We start from the raw sequence: 19,772 nt of genomic DNA, 5'->3' as shown, positions 1-19,772 counted from the left end.
TCTTCAAGAAGTTGGAAAAGTTTGAACAAATCAATCAGAAGATGGCTCAGGCAGCCTTGAAGGCACTTGGCCGCCACACGTGGTACATGAGCCCAGTACTAGTGGCATTTGCATTCTTTGACACCAGAATTGACAAAGAAAGCAAGATCAATATGATTGAAGCATTGAAAAATGACGGTGAAAACCCCTCTCCAAAGAGACCAGCTATCAAACGAGGAACCGCCCTGTCAATCGCTGGCCTCATAACAAAACACACCAAGCATTTCTTCAGCATCCTAGGGACCCCAACTGATTGGATGGATAAGGATCCTGGTTCATGGGAGCAAGAAACCAGCTTTCAGGAAGCAAAGAAAGCCGCCAGTGGCTTAGTCGTGGTGAACGACAGGGCAGAAAGGGGTGTCGCATTGATACAAGACTACAATAAGCTCCTTACAAAGGATGAAGAGCAAAAGCAAGCTCTGCTCCAAGTTGTTGCTGCTCACAGGAAGATGTACCCCGATGCCAAGAAGGCAACAGTGGTGAAACAGGCCCAGAAATAGGAGTTACATTTCTCATTATATTTGGGTTTTTTAATATTATGTGATATGGTGTCTCTTCATTTTATGAACTGAACATTTGGATTGTTATCATTGAATTTGAGTTTTCATAGCAATATAGTGCTATTTGTGCAGCTATTTTGCTAACTTGTATTTGTGTAACTTGTGTTTGCTAGAATACAAAGAAAGTGAGTGGAGGGTGGATTTTCATAAAACAAACTTCTGGTTTTGCTTTCGATCCATATATAGAAAAGTTTTGTAGACACCTTTAGTTTGAAGGCTGATGTGGCACCCCTAAATAAAATCAGATTGCTTTCATATTTGGTGTCTTTTCATTTTGGAACAAAAGGAACAACATAAAGCCATGTCCCAGTAAATATTTTTTTTTAATTATTTTGAGCACCACCCTAATATGTATGTATATATATATATATATATATATATATATATATATATATATATGTATATATATATATATATATACACACACTACATGGCCAAAAGCAAGTGGACACCCGAATATCACACCCGCATGTGCTCGTCGAACATCTCATTCCAAAATCATGGGCATTAATATGGAGTTGGTCCCCCCTCCCCCCCCCCCCCATTGCTGCTATAACAGCCTCCACTCTTCTTGGAAGGCTTTCCACCAGATATTGGAACATTGCTGCAGGGATTTGCTTCCATTCAGCCACAAGAGCATTAGTGAAGTCGGGCACTGATGTTGGGCGATTAGGCCTGGCTCACAGTCGGCGTTTCAATTCATCCCAAAGGTGTTTGATGGTGTTGAGGTCAGGGCTCTGTGCAGGTGAGTCAAGTTCTTCCACAACGATCTCGACAAAGCATTTCTGTATGGACTTCGCTTTGTGCACGGGGACATTGTCATGCTGAAACAGGAAAGGGCCTTCCCCAAACTGTTGCCATAAAGTTGGAAGCACACAATCGTCGAGAATGTCATTGTATGCTGTAGCGTTAAGATCTCCATTCACTGGAACTAAGGGGCCGAGCCCGAACCATGAAAAACAGCCCCAGATCATTATTCCTCCTCCACCAAACTTTACAGTTGGCATTATGCATTCAGGCAGGTAGCGTTCTCCTGGCATCCGCCAAACCCAGGTTTGTCCGTCAGACTGCCAGATGGTGAAGCGTGATTCATCACTCCAGAGAACGTGTTTCCACTGATCCAATGTCCAATGGCGGGGAGCTTTACACCACACCAGCCAACGCTTGGCATTGCGCGTGGTGATCTTATGCTTGTGTGCGGCTGCTCGACCATGGAAACCCATTTCATGAAGCTCCCAACGAGCAGTTCTTGTGTTGACGTTGCTTCCAGCGGCAGTTTGTAACTCGGTAGTCAGTGTTGCAACCCAGGACAAACGATTTTTACATGCTACACGCTTCAGCACTTGGTGGTCCCGTTCTGTGAGCTTGTATGGTAAACCACTTCGCGGCTGAGCTGTTGTTTCTCCTGGACGTTTCCAGTTCACAATAACAACACTTATTGTTGACGGGGGCAGGTCTAGCAGGGCAGAAATTTGATGAACTGACTTTTTGGAAAGGTGGCATCCTATAATGGTGCCCCGTTGAAAGTCACTGAGCTCTTCAGTATGGCCCAATTCTACTGCCAATGTTTGTCTATGGAGCACACACATATACACACATATGTGTGCACATATGTGTGTATATAATCAAGCGCATATGTGTGCTTGATTATATATACCTGTCAGCAATGGGTGTGGCTGAAACAGCCAAATCCACTAATTAGAAGGGGTGTCCGCATACTTTTGACCATGTAGTATATATACAGTGCCTATAGAAATTTGACACCTCTTTTCAAAATTTTCACCTTTTGTTGACTTGTAGCCTGGAATTAAAATGCATTAAATTAGGCTTTTTACACCTTTATTTACACATCGTAACCCACAACTTCCAAGTGAAAAACAAATTATACAAACATCACAAAATTAATTAAAAATACAATACTAGAATATCTTGGTTGGATAGATGTCCAGCCCCCAGACTTAATACTTGGTGGAAGCACCTTTGACAGCAATTACAGCTTTGAGTCTGTTGGGATAGGTCTCCACCAACTTTGCACACCTTGATTTGGCAATATTTGCCCATTCTTCTGTACAAAACTGTTCAAGCTCAGTCAAGTTGCATGGGGAGCATTGATGGACAGCAATCTTCAAGTCATGCCACAGATTTTTGATTGGATTCAGGTTGGGGCTCTGACTGGGCCACTCAAGGACATTTATCTTTTTGTTCCTTAACCACTCCAGTGTAGCTTTGGTTGTGTGCGTTGGGTCGTTCTCATGCTGAACGGTGAACTTCTGTCGCAATTTAGCTGTCTTGCATAGGGCAGCAGGTTTTCCTCTTGGATTTTTCTGTATTTTGCTCCATCCATTTTCCCTTCTATCCTAACAAGTGCCCCAGTCCCTGCTGATGAGAAACATCCGCATAACATGATGCTGCCACCACCATGCTTCACAGTAGGGATAGTGTTCTTTGGGTGATGTGCTGTGTGGGGTTTGCACCAAACGGAACGTTTTGCATTTAGGCCAAAAAGTTCCATCTTGGTTTCATCAGACCACAAAACGTTTTTCCACATGGTTTCAGAATCTCCGAAGTGGTTTTTTTCATACCGCAAACGGGACTCAAGGTGGGCTTTTGAGTAATGGCTTCCTTCTTGCCACCCTACCATACAAGCGAGGCTTGTGGAGTGCTTGGAATATTGTTGTCACATGCACACAGTGACCAGTATTTGAAATAAAGGCCTATAGCTCTTTCTCAGTTGTCATTGGCCTCTTGGTGGCCTCTCTGATCAGTTCCCTCTTTGCTTAGTCATCCAGTTTGGAGGGACGGCCTGATCTAGGCAGGGCTTTAGTGGTACTATACGTCTTCCACTTCTTAATGATTGTCTTGACTGCTCAAAGGGGTATTCAAGGCCTTTGAAATATTTTTATACCCATCCCCTGATCTGTGCCTTTCCACAACTTAATCCCAGAGGTCTTTTAAATGCTCCTTGGTGCTCATGATTGAGTCTTTGCTGTGAAATTCACTACCCAGCAGAGGAAACCTTCAGGAACAGCTGATTCTATTCTGAAATAATCAGAATCACACAGGTAGAGGCTAATTAACTTGGTGTGTGATTCTAAAGGTGATTGGTTACACCTGAGATAATTTACAATTGCTATTATAAGGGGGGTGGACACTTATCCAATCACGATTTTCTAGTTTTTTATTGATTTTGTGAAATTTGTGGAATTTGATTTTCACTTGAAAGTTGTTGGTTATGATGTGTAAATAAAGGTGGAAAAAGTCTGATTTAATGCATTTGAATTCAGGGCTATAAGGCAACAAAAGGTGAAAAATTTGAAAGGGGGTGTAGACTTTCTTTAAGCACTGTATAATATACAATATAAAACCTGGATCTTTTTTGGTGCTTCACAGGAAGGGTGTACCATCCCTCAGATGGACGCTAAGTGGGGTGTCCCACTTGCTAGCATTAGCTTGTGGATGTTGGATCCCACAGTACCTTTTGATGAAGAGTTGGTGAGCTATTACCAACATCCTTAACAAATTCCAACTTCCGGTCCCAACAAGGCCGAGAGAGGACAGGTACCACTAGGTCTATTTGCCATTGGAAACACCATCCCGTCTCCGCAACGATCTACTAGGTCTTGAGACAAATAATGATCTATGATGAAAGTATGTTAAGGGCAAACATTACACCAGTTACGTACCTTGATTTAAAGCTTCAGAAACAACCACAAGTAACCACAAACTTGAGCACTGAGCCAGGTAAAAGAACCGTGCGGAAAATCCGTCAAAGGGGAATAATCCGGTTAAGCACTCGTCAAATATAAAAAAAAGCAATATTCCTTCTTTGAATTACATCTGGAAATACATAATGCAATATTTGACGACTTGGATTCATAAACACCAGAGTTACCTTCTCAACAGGCAAATCACTTTTACTGAATTTAGAAACAATATTTGCTACACGTTTTTATTTTGATCAATATACGATGTCATGCCGCCTTGTTACGCCTGCAAGGGCTCAGTAAGTGCTTACAGTCACTCTAGGTCCATGTGAGTAGATGTCTACCACCTTTAGAGGCCATTTTCCCCACAGAGAAGAGGTTGGTCCTTTTTTGGGGCACCATGGTCCCCTTTTTGAAGCAATGTTACATGGCGGGATGCCCTTCCTGCCGCCAACCCTGTTGGTCGCCTCTTGCGACACACAGGGAATTACCAGTGAACTGGTCCTCAATTTGCGGACCTTGGAAGGATGACAGGCTGAGTCAACCACCCTGGTGTTAATTCAGCGATCGACCGGGATTCGAACCCAGGATCCTAGGATCCCAAGCCGGCACCCTAACCGCAAAGCCAACATCAGGCTCAAGATGTGAGTAGATGTCTACAAATGTATTTGTACTATTTCACACAATGTCAAATGGCAACATCAACGATCATAATACTGGATTTAATAACAAAAATAGTGATGCGAGAAACAATAAATTTAGCATAACCTTCCGCAGCATTCCACAGATGGAGACAAATGGTATGAAAAGGAATGATTGAATAACAGATTGTGGGTCAGGCATCATGCCGAGGATTCAACATCCCTCGGTGGAAAATACATACAACCCCAAAAGCAATGCCAAATTGCAAAATATAGTGATGCCGCAACCGATAACTTTTAGCTCTTACACGAGCCTTGATCTTGTATACAAAAAAAAAAGAAAAAAAAAAAAGGCCCGTCAGATCATTAATCATTGCTGAAAAGACTAAACCATTGCATTTTGCAGAATAACAACATGAGCATAGTGCTGAGGGAATTAAGCTGTTATAAGCTTTATCTTGGATGGTTAGTCAAGTAATTACGCTTTGTATATCCCGAGCAATTTAGGCCTCGAGCAGCAGTGCTGCCTCTTGCCGAGAAAGAGTGCCGATTAGACCAGTAAATCAATAAAACCCTTTCACGTCTTGAGCAGGTGGGGGTTAGTTGTCGCATCACGTCCGCACAGTCTGGGAACAAAATAAATTTAGTGGGCCCGGTAGGCCTCACTCTACCCCTCCGCCTCCCTTCAGCACAGTATTGACCTGGTGATGGGACGTGTGCTGTCTTCTATTCCCACAGTCACCTGTAGCTGAGAAGGCCATCTGGACCTGTGTCCTTGTACAATTCAGATAATTCCATGGGCCAGTTGAATGCTTGAAATGTATGTTTTCAGCACACGATGTATTTGTTTATTTTTTGATATATTTAAAAAATACAAATGGGTTCCATTAATTCAGTTCCCTTTCTCATTTCAAGTGCCTCGAGTAACAAGACTCATAATTAGATAAATACAAAAGTCTTAAATGATTTTTGTACCTTCAAAGATCCATTCGTTCGTTTCCCTCTCGAGATCTTTCCTGTTTGTTTCCCTCCTATTCATATGAGGTTAAACAAACTTAGCAATAAAACAATGCACGTTCCTTTGGAAGCAGGATGCAATGAATGGTGTTTTTAATCAAGAAACATTTTTTTGTCAAATTTCCTACAACTCATGATTGCAAAGAAATGTATACAAGATAACAAGAGATGAACAACACAAAGACAAATTAAGAGACTATGCTGAGGGAAAGATGACCCTGGCAGGAAAGTGGGGAAGATACTGAAACCGCTAGACTTTAATATATACTCCCTCCTCAGTCCTATTGTTTAGTATACTGAACACTATTATTTGAAATTTCCCACTTTACCATCAGTCAGAGCCCTATGGTGCAGACATACAGGATACTAAACATAATAATCAAGACCAAGGAGGTTATCCAGGAAGGGGAGGAGAGGGGGCAGGGTGGGGGAATTTTGCCCCACCTTACTCGAATGTAAATGATGCTTGGCCTCGGAATGAAGAAAATGTTCAGACTGCTACACCAACATAATCTCCATATTAAAGCCCTCGACGTATGGGCCTTGATTGACAATGCTTCCTTGTGATAGAAAAACAAAAAGTTGCATTCCTTCTCAAAGTGAATCATTCATTCTGTCGAAACTAATCATTCTGGTAGTATACCTGCTTACCTTTATCTCCAATACTGTTAATATTGTATCCTGAACATGATTTGTGCATTTAATACTGAACGACACATGCATATCATCAACGTACAATGTCGGGTCTGGAAAATGAAATGAGACAATCAAAATATATATATATTGCACTTGACCGTTAGAATTAGCATCCCATAGGGCCTAAATCTATGAAAGGATTCCCTGCTGGAGACTATTCCAATGAAGATGCAGTCCAAGGCTTTGTGTGTGACGTATGCCATGGATCTTCACAGCCACACACAAAATGAAAGCGCTCATGAAGCAAACCATAATCCGAAAAATCAATTCCATTGCCAATTCCACAGTCTTCATTTCATTTTCCTGGTCATGGTCAGTGTCATTTTGGATGCAGAACGACAGCTAGGGTGGCAAAGCAGTCGTCGTTAACACGAATGCTTCAGACATCGGTCTAGACGTTATTGTCCTCTCCCAGACGATGCTTAGTAACCGCCACAACGTCAAGGTCTCTGCAGCAGTCCCAGACACAGCGACACGCTGCTTATTTGTGAAAGAGAAGAAGAAAGAAAGAATGTAAGAAAGAAAGAGGAAAAGAAAAAAAACCTCACACTGCAAGCAACTGTGGTTACTTTTTGGACTTTACATTTTGTAGTTAGAGATTAACATAATTTTTCATGAGGATCCTATCATGTTTCCCCTTGTGTGCATCAATGCCAAAAACTTTCACATCACGACAAGAAATTGAAAATTGGTGTCCTTTTCACAAAACAAAACCCATTATTTTATGGGTATACATATATATATATATATATATATATATATATATATATATATATATATATATATATATATATATATATACATATACTGTATATATGTATATATATTTACAATGTATATATAACTCCATATATATATATATATGCAATGCATCTGAAAATTAATATTACAAAAAGAACGTTGAATAGTTTTATTGTTATTTGAGATACTGACATAGATTTGATATGAATACATGCGTTAGACTTGTAAGTTTTGGTTTGTTGTGAATATTGATTGTTATTTTCTTTACGTTTCAGGAGAAACCACATTTTCTGATACAATGATAAGTCCTCAAGAGAAAGCAAAATAATGTGAGATTTGTACATAAATGTGGTTCAATCATTCAAATGAAAAGGAATTTTCAGTGTAAAATGAACAAACCAGTGCCTGAAAGACCCAAAGATGGGTTACAGGATCTGTCCTGAAGGGGAAATCTACTGGAAGGCCAATAAAGTCAAATGAAAGGGTGAATGCTGTTATGGAGGCATTTACCAAGCACCTGAAAAAGTCAATTATGAGAGTATCACTTGAGTTGAACATTCTGAAAAGCTATAATACCATAATATACTATAAATATATCGTATATTATAGCTCCAAAACTCCACTCTCTGCCGCTCCATTCCTCGTCCCTCAGATTGGCAGTCTGCAGCCTCCTCACTCTCTGCAGACCTGGACAAAATCACAGACTGGTCAAACAAGTGGAACATGTCTTTCAATCCTGACAAATCTCACACTCTTACGATGTCTCTCCGAAAAGACCGACTGGAAAACCATCCCATCCACTTCCTCAACAATCCTCTGCAAGAAGTTCTGTCACTGAAGCTTTTGGGTCTCACTATCTGACATGATCTTTCTTGAGAAAACCACATTTCCAAGCTGGCCTCCAAAGCCAGTCGCCGACTGGGCATCCTCCGTCGTGCGAAGTCCTTCCTAGGCACACCTGAGCTCCTCACCACATACAAGGCTTTCATCCGCAGCTCAATGGAATACTGCTCTCCCCTCTGGGCTGGTGCTCCTGTCTCACACCTAGCTCGTCTTCACGCTGTTGAAACAAAAGCTTTCATAATCATTGGAATCTCCTGGGATGAAGCTAACTCCAAGGGCCTCTCACTCACTCACCACAGGCAGGTTGGTGGTCTTTCTGTCTTCTACCGACTCCTCTCTGGCCTTGCTCCCCCAGCTCTCTCTGTGCTCTGTCCCCCAAATATTCCTACAGGTCGCACAAGATCTGCCTGCAACCCTCTTATGGTTAAACTGCCGAAATCTCGGCTCTGCTCACCTTCACTCCTTCATTCCCCTTTTCTCCCTCCTCTGGAACAAACTCCCTCACTCTCTTCAATCCCACTCCTCCCTGCAGGTCTTTAAAACAGCTGTTCACCACCATCTCTTATCTTCCCCCATCCAAAACCTTGATCTTTTCTACAACCACTAATTCACCCAAGATCCACTTTTTTGAAATTCCAACTTCTTTCCTGGAAGTCCTTGCAGTGTCCATATGTTTTATACCTCTCCCACCTCTCCCCAAGCCCTCGCCCTCCCGCAGTTTTCTCGATGTCTCTGCTCTCAAATGTTGTGTTTGTGTCCTTCCCCCTCTCTCCCCATCGTGTCCACCACTGCGCTTATTTTGTGTTTTATGTGTCGGTTTGACTTTCTGTGTGATTAATGTTAGCTCTTTCACGAGCTTCGATCTTGTATACAAAATATATATATATATATAAATAATACCATAAAAATACAATAAAACTCTAATACTATAAAAGCTCATAATATCCTTCATAACGAATAGAAGATTTAAATTTTATAAAATACAAACAGTTCACAAACCTTTAGCAGAGGATTATGAAACAAGAGTAATTGTTTGTCAATAATTAATTGAATGGTTAGAATCAGACAAACATTTTTCAAATCAAACTTTGTTAGATTAGAATCATTTCACATATCAGGCAAAGTTAATTGTCACAATTGTAGGATATGGTGTGCGATTTCACGTTCTCAATGTGGAGCCTATTTATTTGATGAACGCACTGTCATATTATGTCATATATTTGATGAATAGTTCTTTATTCCGCAACTCCAAGAAACCCCGACTTGTTACAAAGAGCTATATTTCAACAGGGTGGAGAACGACCTCACTTTTCTCGAATTGTTGAAGTGTCTTTGAATCAAACTTTGCCAGACTGTTGAAATGAACCGATGATGACCTATGAAATACCCCACTCATTCACCCGACTTAACACCTTGAGATTGTTATTTCTGGTGTTTTTTAAAAAGTAAAGTCTGCATCAGCAAACCAAGGGACCTTGAAGAACTTAATATTGTTGATGATGTGTCATCTATCCAGGCATCTGTGTTGGAAAATGTTTGCTCAGAATGTGAGCGTCCAATTAGATTGATTATAGTGAATGATGGATGACGTGTAGAAGTTTATTAATTAATTCGAGAATGTCTAAACAATACCACAAAAATTAAACAAACTAAAACACATAGGTCCAATGACATGTATTCATGTCAAATTTACGTCAGTATCTCGAATAACAACAAAAGTATTCAACATTATTTTTGGTATTTCCATTTTCAGACACCCTGGAAATATTAGACACCCTGGAAATATTATATATATATATATCTACAGTCATGTGAAAAAGTAAGTACACCCCATGTAAAGTTTTGACTTTTTCAACATATTTCAACATACAGCTATTTGATCTTCATTTCAACAATATTGATAGATAAAGGTGATATAATATAACAAATATCATGAAACATTTACATTTTGTAGTCCATTGTATAATTTAAATAAACATAAGTGCAAATTTTGCATGTGGAAAAAGTAAGTACACCCCATGAAATGTTTTTTTATCTTTTTAACATATGTGGACATATCAATATTTGATCTTCATTTAAACAGTATCTATAGCTGAAGCTGATCTAATTGAACAAAAAACAATGAAAAAATTGACTTTGCAATAATTTATTCAACAAAAAATTAACAGAGATGCCATTTCCTTCTGTGGAAAAAGTAAGTACACCCTTGGCTCTAATAGGTGGTATTGCCCCCTTTGGCAGAAACAACCTCAAGTTGGCGTTTCTTATAACTGTCGACGAGTCTCTGACATCGACTGGGAGAAATTTTTGCCCACTCCTCCATGCAGAATTCTTTCAGCTTTGCGATGTTTGAGGGGTTTCTTGCATGCACAGGTCGTTTCAAATCCCCCCACAACATCTCGATGGGATTTAGATCCGGGCCTTGACTTGGCCATTCCAGAACCCTCCATTTCTTTCTTTTCAGCCATTCCTTGGTGGATTTACTGGTATGTTTAGGGTCATTGTCATGTTGCAAGGTCCACCTTCGGTTGAGCTTCAACTTTCCGACAGATGGCCTCACATTACCCTCAAGCACCCTCTGGTATAATGAAGAATTCATAGTGGATTCTATGATGGTGAGCTGCCCAGGCCCTGATGCAGCAAAGCTGCCCCAAACCATAATATTTCCACCACCATGCTTTACAGTTGGTATCAGGTTCTTGTGGTCAAATGCTGTCTTTGGTTTTCGCCAAACATGTCTTCTGGTACTGTGGCCAAATAGCTCTACCTTTGACTCATCTGCCCAGAGCACATTGTTCCAGAAGTGCTGGTCTTTGCCTCGGTGTTCATTGGCAAACTTTAGTCTTGCCCTGATGTTCGTTCTGGACAGCAAAGGTTTCCTCCTGGCACACCTCCCATGTAGATCAAATTTGTGCAGCCTCTTTCTAATGGTAGACTCGTGCACTTTGACATCAACAGTGGCAAGAGCTACCTGTAGGTCCCGTGATGACATTCTGGGGTTCTTCGAGACTTCTTTCAGCATCTTGCGATCTGCTCTCGGGCTGAACTTGCTGGGGCGGCCTGGCCTGAACAAGTTGGCAGTTGTTTGGAATCTTCTCCACTTGTAGATGATCTTCCGGACAGCCGAATGATTGATTTCAAATTGTTTGGAGATCTTTTTAAATCCCTTCCCAGACTCGTAGGCATCTATAACCTTCTTTCTGAAGGCCTCAGAGAGCTATTTTGATCTAGGCATGGTGACGCCGCACACTTCAACAACAAAGAGCAAACCAAACTAAATGTCTGAGGTTTAAATAAGACAGGTTCCTCAAAGATCCTCTCTAACGATGTTCTAATCATTTGCACCTGAGCTGGTGCACCTGATTCTAATTTTAGGTATTTGAAGTAGTGATAAATGTCAGGGTGTACTTACTTTTTCCACGTGCAAAATTTGCATTTATGTTTATTTAAATTATACAATGGACAACAAAATATAAATGTTTCATGATATTTGTTATATTATATCACCTTTATCTATCAATATTGTTGAAATGAAGATCAAATAGCTGTATGTTGAAATATGTTGAAAAAGTCAAAACTTTACATGGGGTGTACTTACTTTTTCACGTGACTGTATATATATATATATATATATATATATATATATATATATATATATATATATATATATATATATATATATATATATATATATACATATATATATATATATATACATATATATATATATATATACATATATATATACATATATATATATATATATATATGCTATGTTTGTACTATAGATTTATTAATGCCTGATAACAGCATTGATATATCTATACTCTAAGAGAGCCATTTGTCTGTGTGTGTCGTTGGTTGTTATCTCCATTTGTGGGTTTCACGAGATGTAACTGAGTCCTCCCAGGACCCAATGTATCCTCCTCCTCTTCGGTAAGGGATCATGGTTCATGGACCAAGCTGTTCAACCTTTTCAGAGTTTTGTTCCAAGGGTTCTTTTCAGGATCGTCACCAAACACCGGATTGCCTCCAGCTGTCGTCATTTGTGGTAATATTCCCAGGGATGGTTTTCAAATACTCAGTGAGGTTCTTCTTCATCATTCCTGTTGCTCCAATTATCACTGGTACAATTTCAATGCTCTTCAGTTTCCAAGATCTCTTGATCTCATTTTTGAGGTCCTGGTATTTGGTCATTTTCTTGATTTCTGCATTATTTAGGCCAAAATCGCTGGGTACCAATTGCTGATCTCAATCAACAATGCTGTATTTTCCTTTCTGTTCCTGAGTACAATGTCCGGACGCAATGCTTTGTTTTATATATTTCACGCTCGATGGAATCATCAGGTCATACATGAGCACGACGTCCTCATTTTCAATGATTGCCCTTGGTTCGTGTTTCCCTGAGTTTTCTGGTGCTGGGATGTTAATTTTTTTGCAGATATGTCAATGAATCACTTTGCACACTTTGTTGTCCCGTTGTGTGGAAAGTTGTTCTGATAATAGTTTTTTGCATCCCGAGAGCAGGTGACTCCTACTTTCTGTTCTGTCTTGCAGAATCTACACTTGTCCATCTGGCTCAGTCCCTCCATCTTTTTAAATCCATTGGTGTCGTGTCCTTGATCTAAAGCATTTATTATGATTCGTTCGCCGTCCCAATTGAGCTCACCTCTTCTTAGCCATTCCAATGAGCCTTCTTTGTCTATCCCCACTCTGAGCAATCCTTTTTTGTATGTGTGTCTGCATTTGACTGTGTGTGTCACCATTTTTCTCAGAACGCTGAACGGATGGATCTTTGTCAAACTTTCAGCGGTTCATCAGTGAGTGTCGGGGAGTGTTTTAGGCAATATGTATTTTATATATATATATATATATATATATATATATATATATATATATATATATATATATATATATATATACACATATATATACAGTATATTTATTTATTTATTTTTGAAGATAAAAGTTTTTTGGGGATTTTTTTTTTTTTTTTTACTTGCTCTATAATGACTAAACCTTTGTAGCAATGTGAAACGAAATATTAAATTATCCCTGATAAGCGTGTGTGTGTGTTATAATAGTAAATATAAATTTTCCTTCATAGGTGTAGGGAAGAGTTTTAGGCAACCACAAAAAAGGGAAAAAACAAAAATTGACACCTGTCAACACCGGGTACTCCTGGCTAGTTAGCAATAAACGTTTTAGTCTAGTAGGAAGACTAGGTCCCCCTGCACCCCCCGGAGATATACTTCTAATCAGTGTTTCTAGATTGGAAAAAATGTGTAGAAAATGACTAGCTATGGCCCCAAGCTGAAAAAATGTCCCACATACCATTTTTATGCAAATTACTGCTGCAAATTTTATGCAAAATTATGCAAATTTTATGCAAATTTTTGATGAGGAGTAGAGTTGAGGGGTCTTTGAGGGCTTCATCGAGGTGCTCTCGGTTGCAAGACTGGGTCATTCTGAGAAGCACAGCAGGGTCAGAGATCATGATGTTCTCCTCCTCAGTGAATCTCTCCATCAACAGCCTCTCCATTGCCTCACACACTGTTTTGAGGCAAAAGAGGGACTTTGCGTAGGCCTTTCCACTGAGAACACCTTTGAGAGATCCACTTGTTACTAGTTGTGCCTCAAAGAGAATCTCTGCATATCCAGAACCACGCATCTTGTGTCCAGTGAGCATCCCGATGTAGTTCATGGATGTGTGGAAGGGTCCAATCGTTACTACATGACTAGCAAATTCATTTGGCCAGCGCCAGATGATGGGAAGGGCTTTCATGCAGACACCCAGATCAAATGTATTCAGGACCCATCTCTGACCCACCTCAGCAGTTGCTGCCTCGGAACGCTTCAGTAGCTCACGAACAACTGCGTTGTCTGTGATCGGTTGGTGGATAGGCGTGCAGTAGTCGACTGTTGATTTGCTGGGTGGGGGAGAACCAGTTGCAGAGGTGAAACCCCCTAGCCCAGGCACAGGCTGCAGGCCATTGCCATGCCATGCAGGCACCAGGCACCGACCGATCACAGACAACGCAGTTGTTCGTGAGCTACTGAAGCGTTCCGAGGCAGCAACTGCTGAGGTGGGTCAGAGATGGGTCCTGAATACATTTGATCTGGGTGTCTGCATGAAAGCCCTTCCCATCATCTGGCGCTGGCCAAATGAATTTGCTAGTCATGTAGTAACGATTGGACCCTTCCACACATCCATGAACTACATCGGGATGCTCACTGGACACAAGATGCGTGGTTCTGGATATGCAGAGATTCTCTTTGAGGCACAACTAGTAACAAGTGGATCTCTCAAAGGTGTTCTCAGTGGAAAGGCCTACGCAAAGTCCCTCTTTTGCCTCAAAACAGTGTGTGAGGCAATGGAGAGGCTGTTGATGGAGAGATTCACTGAGGAGGAGAACATCATGATCTCTGACCCTGCTGTGCTTCTCAGAATGACCCAGTCTTGCAACCGAGAGCACCTCGATGAAGCCCTCAAAGACCCCTCAACTCTACTCCTCATCAAAAATTTGCATAAAATTTGCATAATTTTGCATAAAATTTGCAGCAGTAATTTGCATAAAAATGGTATGTGGGACATTTTTTCAGCTTGGGGCCATAGCTAGTCATTTTCTACACATTTTTTCCAATCTAGAAACACTGATTAGAAGTATATCTCCGGGGGGTGCAGGGGGACCTAGTCTTCCTACTAGACTATTTGCCATGAGAATCAAAGCAAGCAACAAGAGAATCAAAGCAAATCAAGCAAGCAACTAAAATTTGCGTTTGCAGTCTAAATATGATACTGCACACAGATGCAGCATGTAATGTTGTCAATGTCCAACATTTTGCAGAATTCACTCAATTAAAAATGTTGTTGAGCATGAATCTGTTGCCAAAGAGAATCATAGTGAGATCCCACATGGTTTCACTATTCCTCATCAGAAAAGCTAATTTGACAAAGGCATTCATCTTGGCAGTTATTGAGAACCAACGTGCAATGGAATAACACAGAGGAGGAGGGGGGGGGGGAGGAGGGAATCTATGAGAAAGCAATATCTTCATCACAAAATGAGCTAGCTACTAAAGGATTGCTAACATGAAACACACATGTGCATTGCTCAAGTAAATTGAAATGTTCTGCAGTGGATAAAAGCACAACTTTACTCAGATGTGAACAGGGTTGTTTGAAACCATTGATAGATGTATTCCGTAAGTTATAAACGCATATGTATATATATATATATAATTATATATACTCTTCTCGGAATCAGACTTTTAAAAGCCGACATTTTAATATTTCCTTCTACAGTACCGGTACCATATTATTGTTGTCATCGCAAAAGAAGACTTCCTTACTCCTGTAATTACATGTTGAAAAATAAAGAAAGCCATGTGTGTGTGTGTGTGTGTGTGTGTGTGTGTGCGCACGTGCGCAGGGTATAAACGCACAGTCGGCTCTTCCCATTTAGAGGACCCACAATATCCAGCAATTTTAACAAGTTCTTGTATGGACCACTCTCACTAATTTGAATGCCACCATAATCAATTCCACTGTACAGCATTCTATTCACTCAGTGATAGTGAACGCTATCTGACTTGCCTTTGCGGCAATTTAAACTCACGTCCAATCACGGCTCTTCTGTGCATTGGGAATTCTGGGCTCTGCTCGGAGCTTCCAGGAACTCATAACAACGATGGACACGAGAACACAACATTGAACACACGAAAATGAAACAGATTTGTTTATTATTTGCAAAAGCCGTGCTAATTAACTGGATGGAGAGGAAGATCAAGCTGATATGGAGGATGTCAATGGATAGACCTCTCCATTAGGGCATTTCCATGATGAAGGTCTCTTATATTGACCCAGATTTGCCTTATAGCTTTTTGCACTTTAACCCCATCCCATTATTGCAGACTGCAGTCATATGTAACATTTGCATTATCCTTTGGGTGCTATGACAACCTAATTCAACAACCAAAATGTTTGCAAATCTCCAAAGCAATCACACATTATTACGAGTCTAAGTTAACACAAAATCACCGTAAAGAAGAACAACCGTCGTTCTCATGAGCTTAATTGTAAAGAAAGGTTCAACAATCTTAGTGGACCAAATGTGACCAAAATTGGGCACAAATGAGATGTTCGAGTATAACCTCTGTCCGATGAACACCTCTGCCCAAATAATAAAATACCGACAGATGAACACAATTGCTCAAACCTCTTTGTATAAACAAGATTTGCTTTATAAGTAAATGGAACACGATACAGGATAAATAATAGCTCCCCCTCTGCCCCAAAATGTTTTTATTTAATTAAAATTGGTGAGAATTACCTGTGTAGTTATGGAATGCTATGGCGTGCTTTCATCCCTTCCCACTACTTGATCAAGCACAGTTTGCAGGATCATGTGCATGCCTATTGCCTATCTATTCTGTGCTTCGAGCATGTGCCATATCTATTGACATGAATATATTGGAGAAGGTGCACAATGACCTGTGCTGTATATTTAATAGGATGGTTCTTCAAAATGAAAGTTAGAAAAGTCATGCTCCTAACACTTAAAGAAATTTGTATGTATGAAAACACCCTTGTGGTGAAATTTTAAGCCATTTGGACTACATTTAGGGGTTGCACACTGAGTTTGTAAATTCACATATTTGGCTCGCATAAATTTTTGGAGTTGATTATTCATTCTCCACTGCTATACTTGTGATTTTGTCCATTACAGTTGACCGATGACCTTGCTATGTACTGCACATTTTGAAGTTGTTTTTAAGGTTAATTGAATGCAGTACAGCTGAACTCTGGTGTATGCTGTTGCTCTCATTGAAGAGTACAATCATCTCCTGACGAGGGATGAACAGCAAACCCAGTATCTGCTTCAAGTTGTGACAGAACATCACAAGAGGTTTCCCGATTGCAGGAAATCAACGCTTATCGGGCAAGAATGAGTGGCTGGCAACCATGAGTCACTGTGCAACCCCTAAAACCTGATGTATTCAAAGAATATTTCACATGCAGAAGTCTTACCTCAATACCAAAAAAATTAAAGGTTAGGAGTAAAACAATTTTAAAAATTTTTTTTTGCCTTATGTAGTGAACAACCACTCTAATATTTAAAGATACAGTTGATTGATTGTACCATGTAAATTGCCCAGATCATAAATGTTTCCACTCGTGTACCGCTCCCTCCCTTAAATAAAACCTGTTACATCAGTACTTTGAATATTAATGTAACCAGGTGGTATTAAAACACCGATATTTCCGCACCGGAAGATAGCGTTTATCCCGCGAGAGTTGGTGTGCCGTGGGATTTGGAGCGGAAGTTGCTTGAGCAGGGATTGTGGTTTGAGTTGAGACCCAAGAAGACGGTCAGCCATGTTCGTGTGAGGGGCTTGCACTTGAGGCTCGTGTGGTGCTATCCCTGTGCTAAATAGACTTGCATTTTTCATTGAAAGACATGATGGAGTGTAAAGTAGGAACGTTGTCGTGTTTTAGTGGCGAAATGCTGCACGTAATGGTCTGGTGGTTTTGAATCCTTGAGCTGAGCACATATTAAAATGTTTCAGGGGGTGGTCTTCAGAGGAAACTCACGCTAGTTTTGTATGAGATGCGACACGTATTTTGTAAGTAAATCCAAAGGTTTGCTCCTCCTGTAACGGCTTGGTGTGCAGGCCAAGAAATGGTCTTGATTCAGGCACTGTGCCCCTCCTTTCTTTTTGTTTCATGCCATTCGCCATTTTTGTCTTTGCCATTTTTTACTTTTGTCTTTTACTATTCCTGTTATTTTTCAACTATTTTGCTTTGTAAAGTTACCACAGTACGACGGTTAGTTTGTTTTGCGATGTGTTGATAAAAATTCCAAAAACTCAATTTTGCGACAACAGGAAATTATTCCAGTGAAGAACCCCGAGTAATTTGTATACCTGAGTGTACCGGGTAACATTAATTTCCATTCTGCACACAGAATAAAAATGAGCAAACCTGGAAGCACCTTTGGCCGGACACCTTGGAGTGAACAAGACGTGTGAAAGAATTCTGGCACATTTTTTCTGCCCAGGATTGTGACGTGATGTGGCAGAATTCTGTAAATCTTGTCATTCTTGTCAACTGGTGGGCAAACCTAATCAGAAAATCCCTTCAGAGCCTTTAAAACCGATTCCAGCTTTTGAAAAACCATTCAGCCGGGTCATCATTGACTGTGTCGGCCCTTTACCTAAAACTAAGGCTGGACATCAGTATCTGCTGACCATCATGTGTGCTTCCACAAGGTTCCCAGAAGCAGTGCCTCTTAGGAAAATTACTGCGACAGTTATTGCGAAGGCCTTGATTAAATTTTTCACTTTGGTTGGCCTACCTAAGGCCATCCAGTCTGATCAGGGTTCCAATTTCATGTCAACGCTTTTTCAGCAAGTGGTACACCTGTTGGGAATAAAGCAAGTAAGATCAAGTACTTACCATCACGAGAGCCAAGGGGCCTTGAAAAGGTTTCACCAGACATTAAAGAATATGATCAGAACTTACTGCTTTGAATGTGACAAGGATTGGGACGAGGGAATACCCTTATTGCTGTTTGCTACGAGGGAGTCTGTTCAGGAGTCATTGGGATTCAATCCTTTTGAACTCGTGTTTGGACACGCAGTTTGAGGACCTTTGAAACTGGTGAAGGAACAGTTGCTACAGGATGAGTTGCAGTCAACTGTGTCAGAGTATGTGACAACTGTTAGGCACAGATTGGCTAATTCCTGTGAAGTAGCGAGGGGAAACTGGAAAGCAGCACAGGACAAAATGAAAGTGAGACACGATAAGACTTCTCAGATAAGAAATTTCAGTCCTGAGGACCGAGTGCTAGTGTTGCTTCCAGTCCCAGGTCATCTGCTACAGGCTAGGTAGTTTGGTCCCTATGCCATCAAAGGAGGGTCAATGAAACGGATTATGTGGTGACAACTCCCGACAGACGGAAAAAGCGGCAGCTGTGTTACGTTAACCGACTGAAGAAATATTATGAGAGGAATCCTGTGGAAAAAATGGCTCCTGTCTCATCTGTCATACCTGAAGTCAGTGTGCAAGAGAATCCAGAGATTTAGGCCAGTGTGAAGTTCGATAGCATTGATGGCCAGGCTTGCCCCAGATTGACGAACACTGAAGTGTTAAGGAAACTAGACCAGAAATTAGGTAATTTGACGAAGGAACAACAAGGACAATTATCCAACCTAATTTCTGAGTTTGCACATTTGTTCACAGATGTACCTGGTCGTACCGATCTGGTATATCATGATATTGGTGTGGGGGAGGCCATTCCCATGAAACAACACCCCTACCGGATGAACCCTGTTAAGATGAAATATCTCCAGCAGGTTCATCCAGATTGAATTAACCTGATTCCTGTGCGTTGCTTGGAATTTTTGTTGCTTATGGGATTTGATCAGCCATAGTTTTGATTTGTAGTTTTATGGGTGTGAGTATTACTTTTGATTGTTAAAGATACTTTTTGTATGGAAACAAAGTTTTCACCATGTTCAAACTTTCT

The 19,772-nt window shown here is 40.6% G+C and overlaps 1 protein-coding gene across 12 annotated transcripts in view; it reads right to left on the bottom strand.

The window, feature by feature from the left end:
• LOC137440265 (nuclear factor 1) overlaps nt 1–19,772 on the bottom strand; it is a 409,428-nt gene that overhangs the window by 344,433 nt on the left and 45,223 nt on the right. The window contains exon 3 of one of the 12 annotated variants that reach the window (XM_078769159.1): nt 6,039–7,134. The exons of 10 other annotated variants lie outside the window; for them this stretch is intronic. In XM_078769159.1, the coding sequence (XP_078625285.1) occupies nt 7,049–7,134 (86 nt within the window). In that variant the 3' untranslated portion in view covers nt 6,039–7,048. Of the gene's footprint in view, nt 1–6,038; nt 7,135–19,772 lie in introns of those variants that run through there. One more of the 12 variants, XM_068096130.2, reaches the window with a different exon arrangement.

The sequence above is a fragment of the Myxine glutinosa genome, chromosome 1 (assembly GCF_964187855.1).
Source record: "Myxine glutinosa chromosome 1, kmMyxGlut1.1, whole genome shotgun sequence".
In the NCBI taxonomy this organism is placed as follows: Eukaryota; Metazoa; Chordata; class Myxini; order Myxiniformes; family Myxinidae; genus Myxine; species Myxine glutinosa.
Note: the sequence above shows the minus strand (reverse complement) of the source record. Positions and strands in the feature narration are given on the sequence as shown.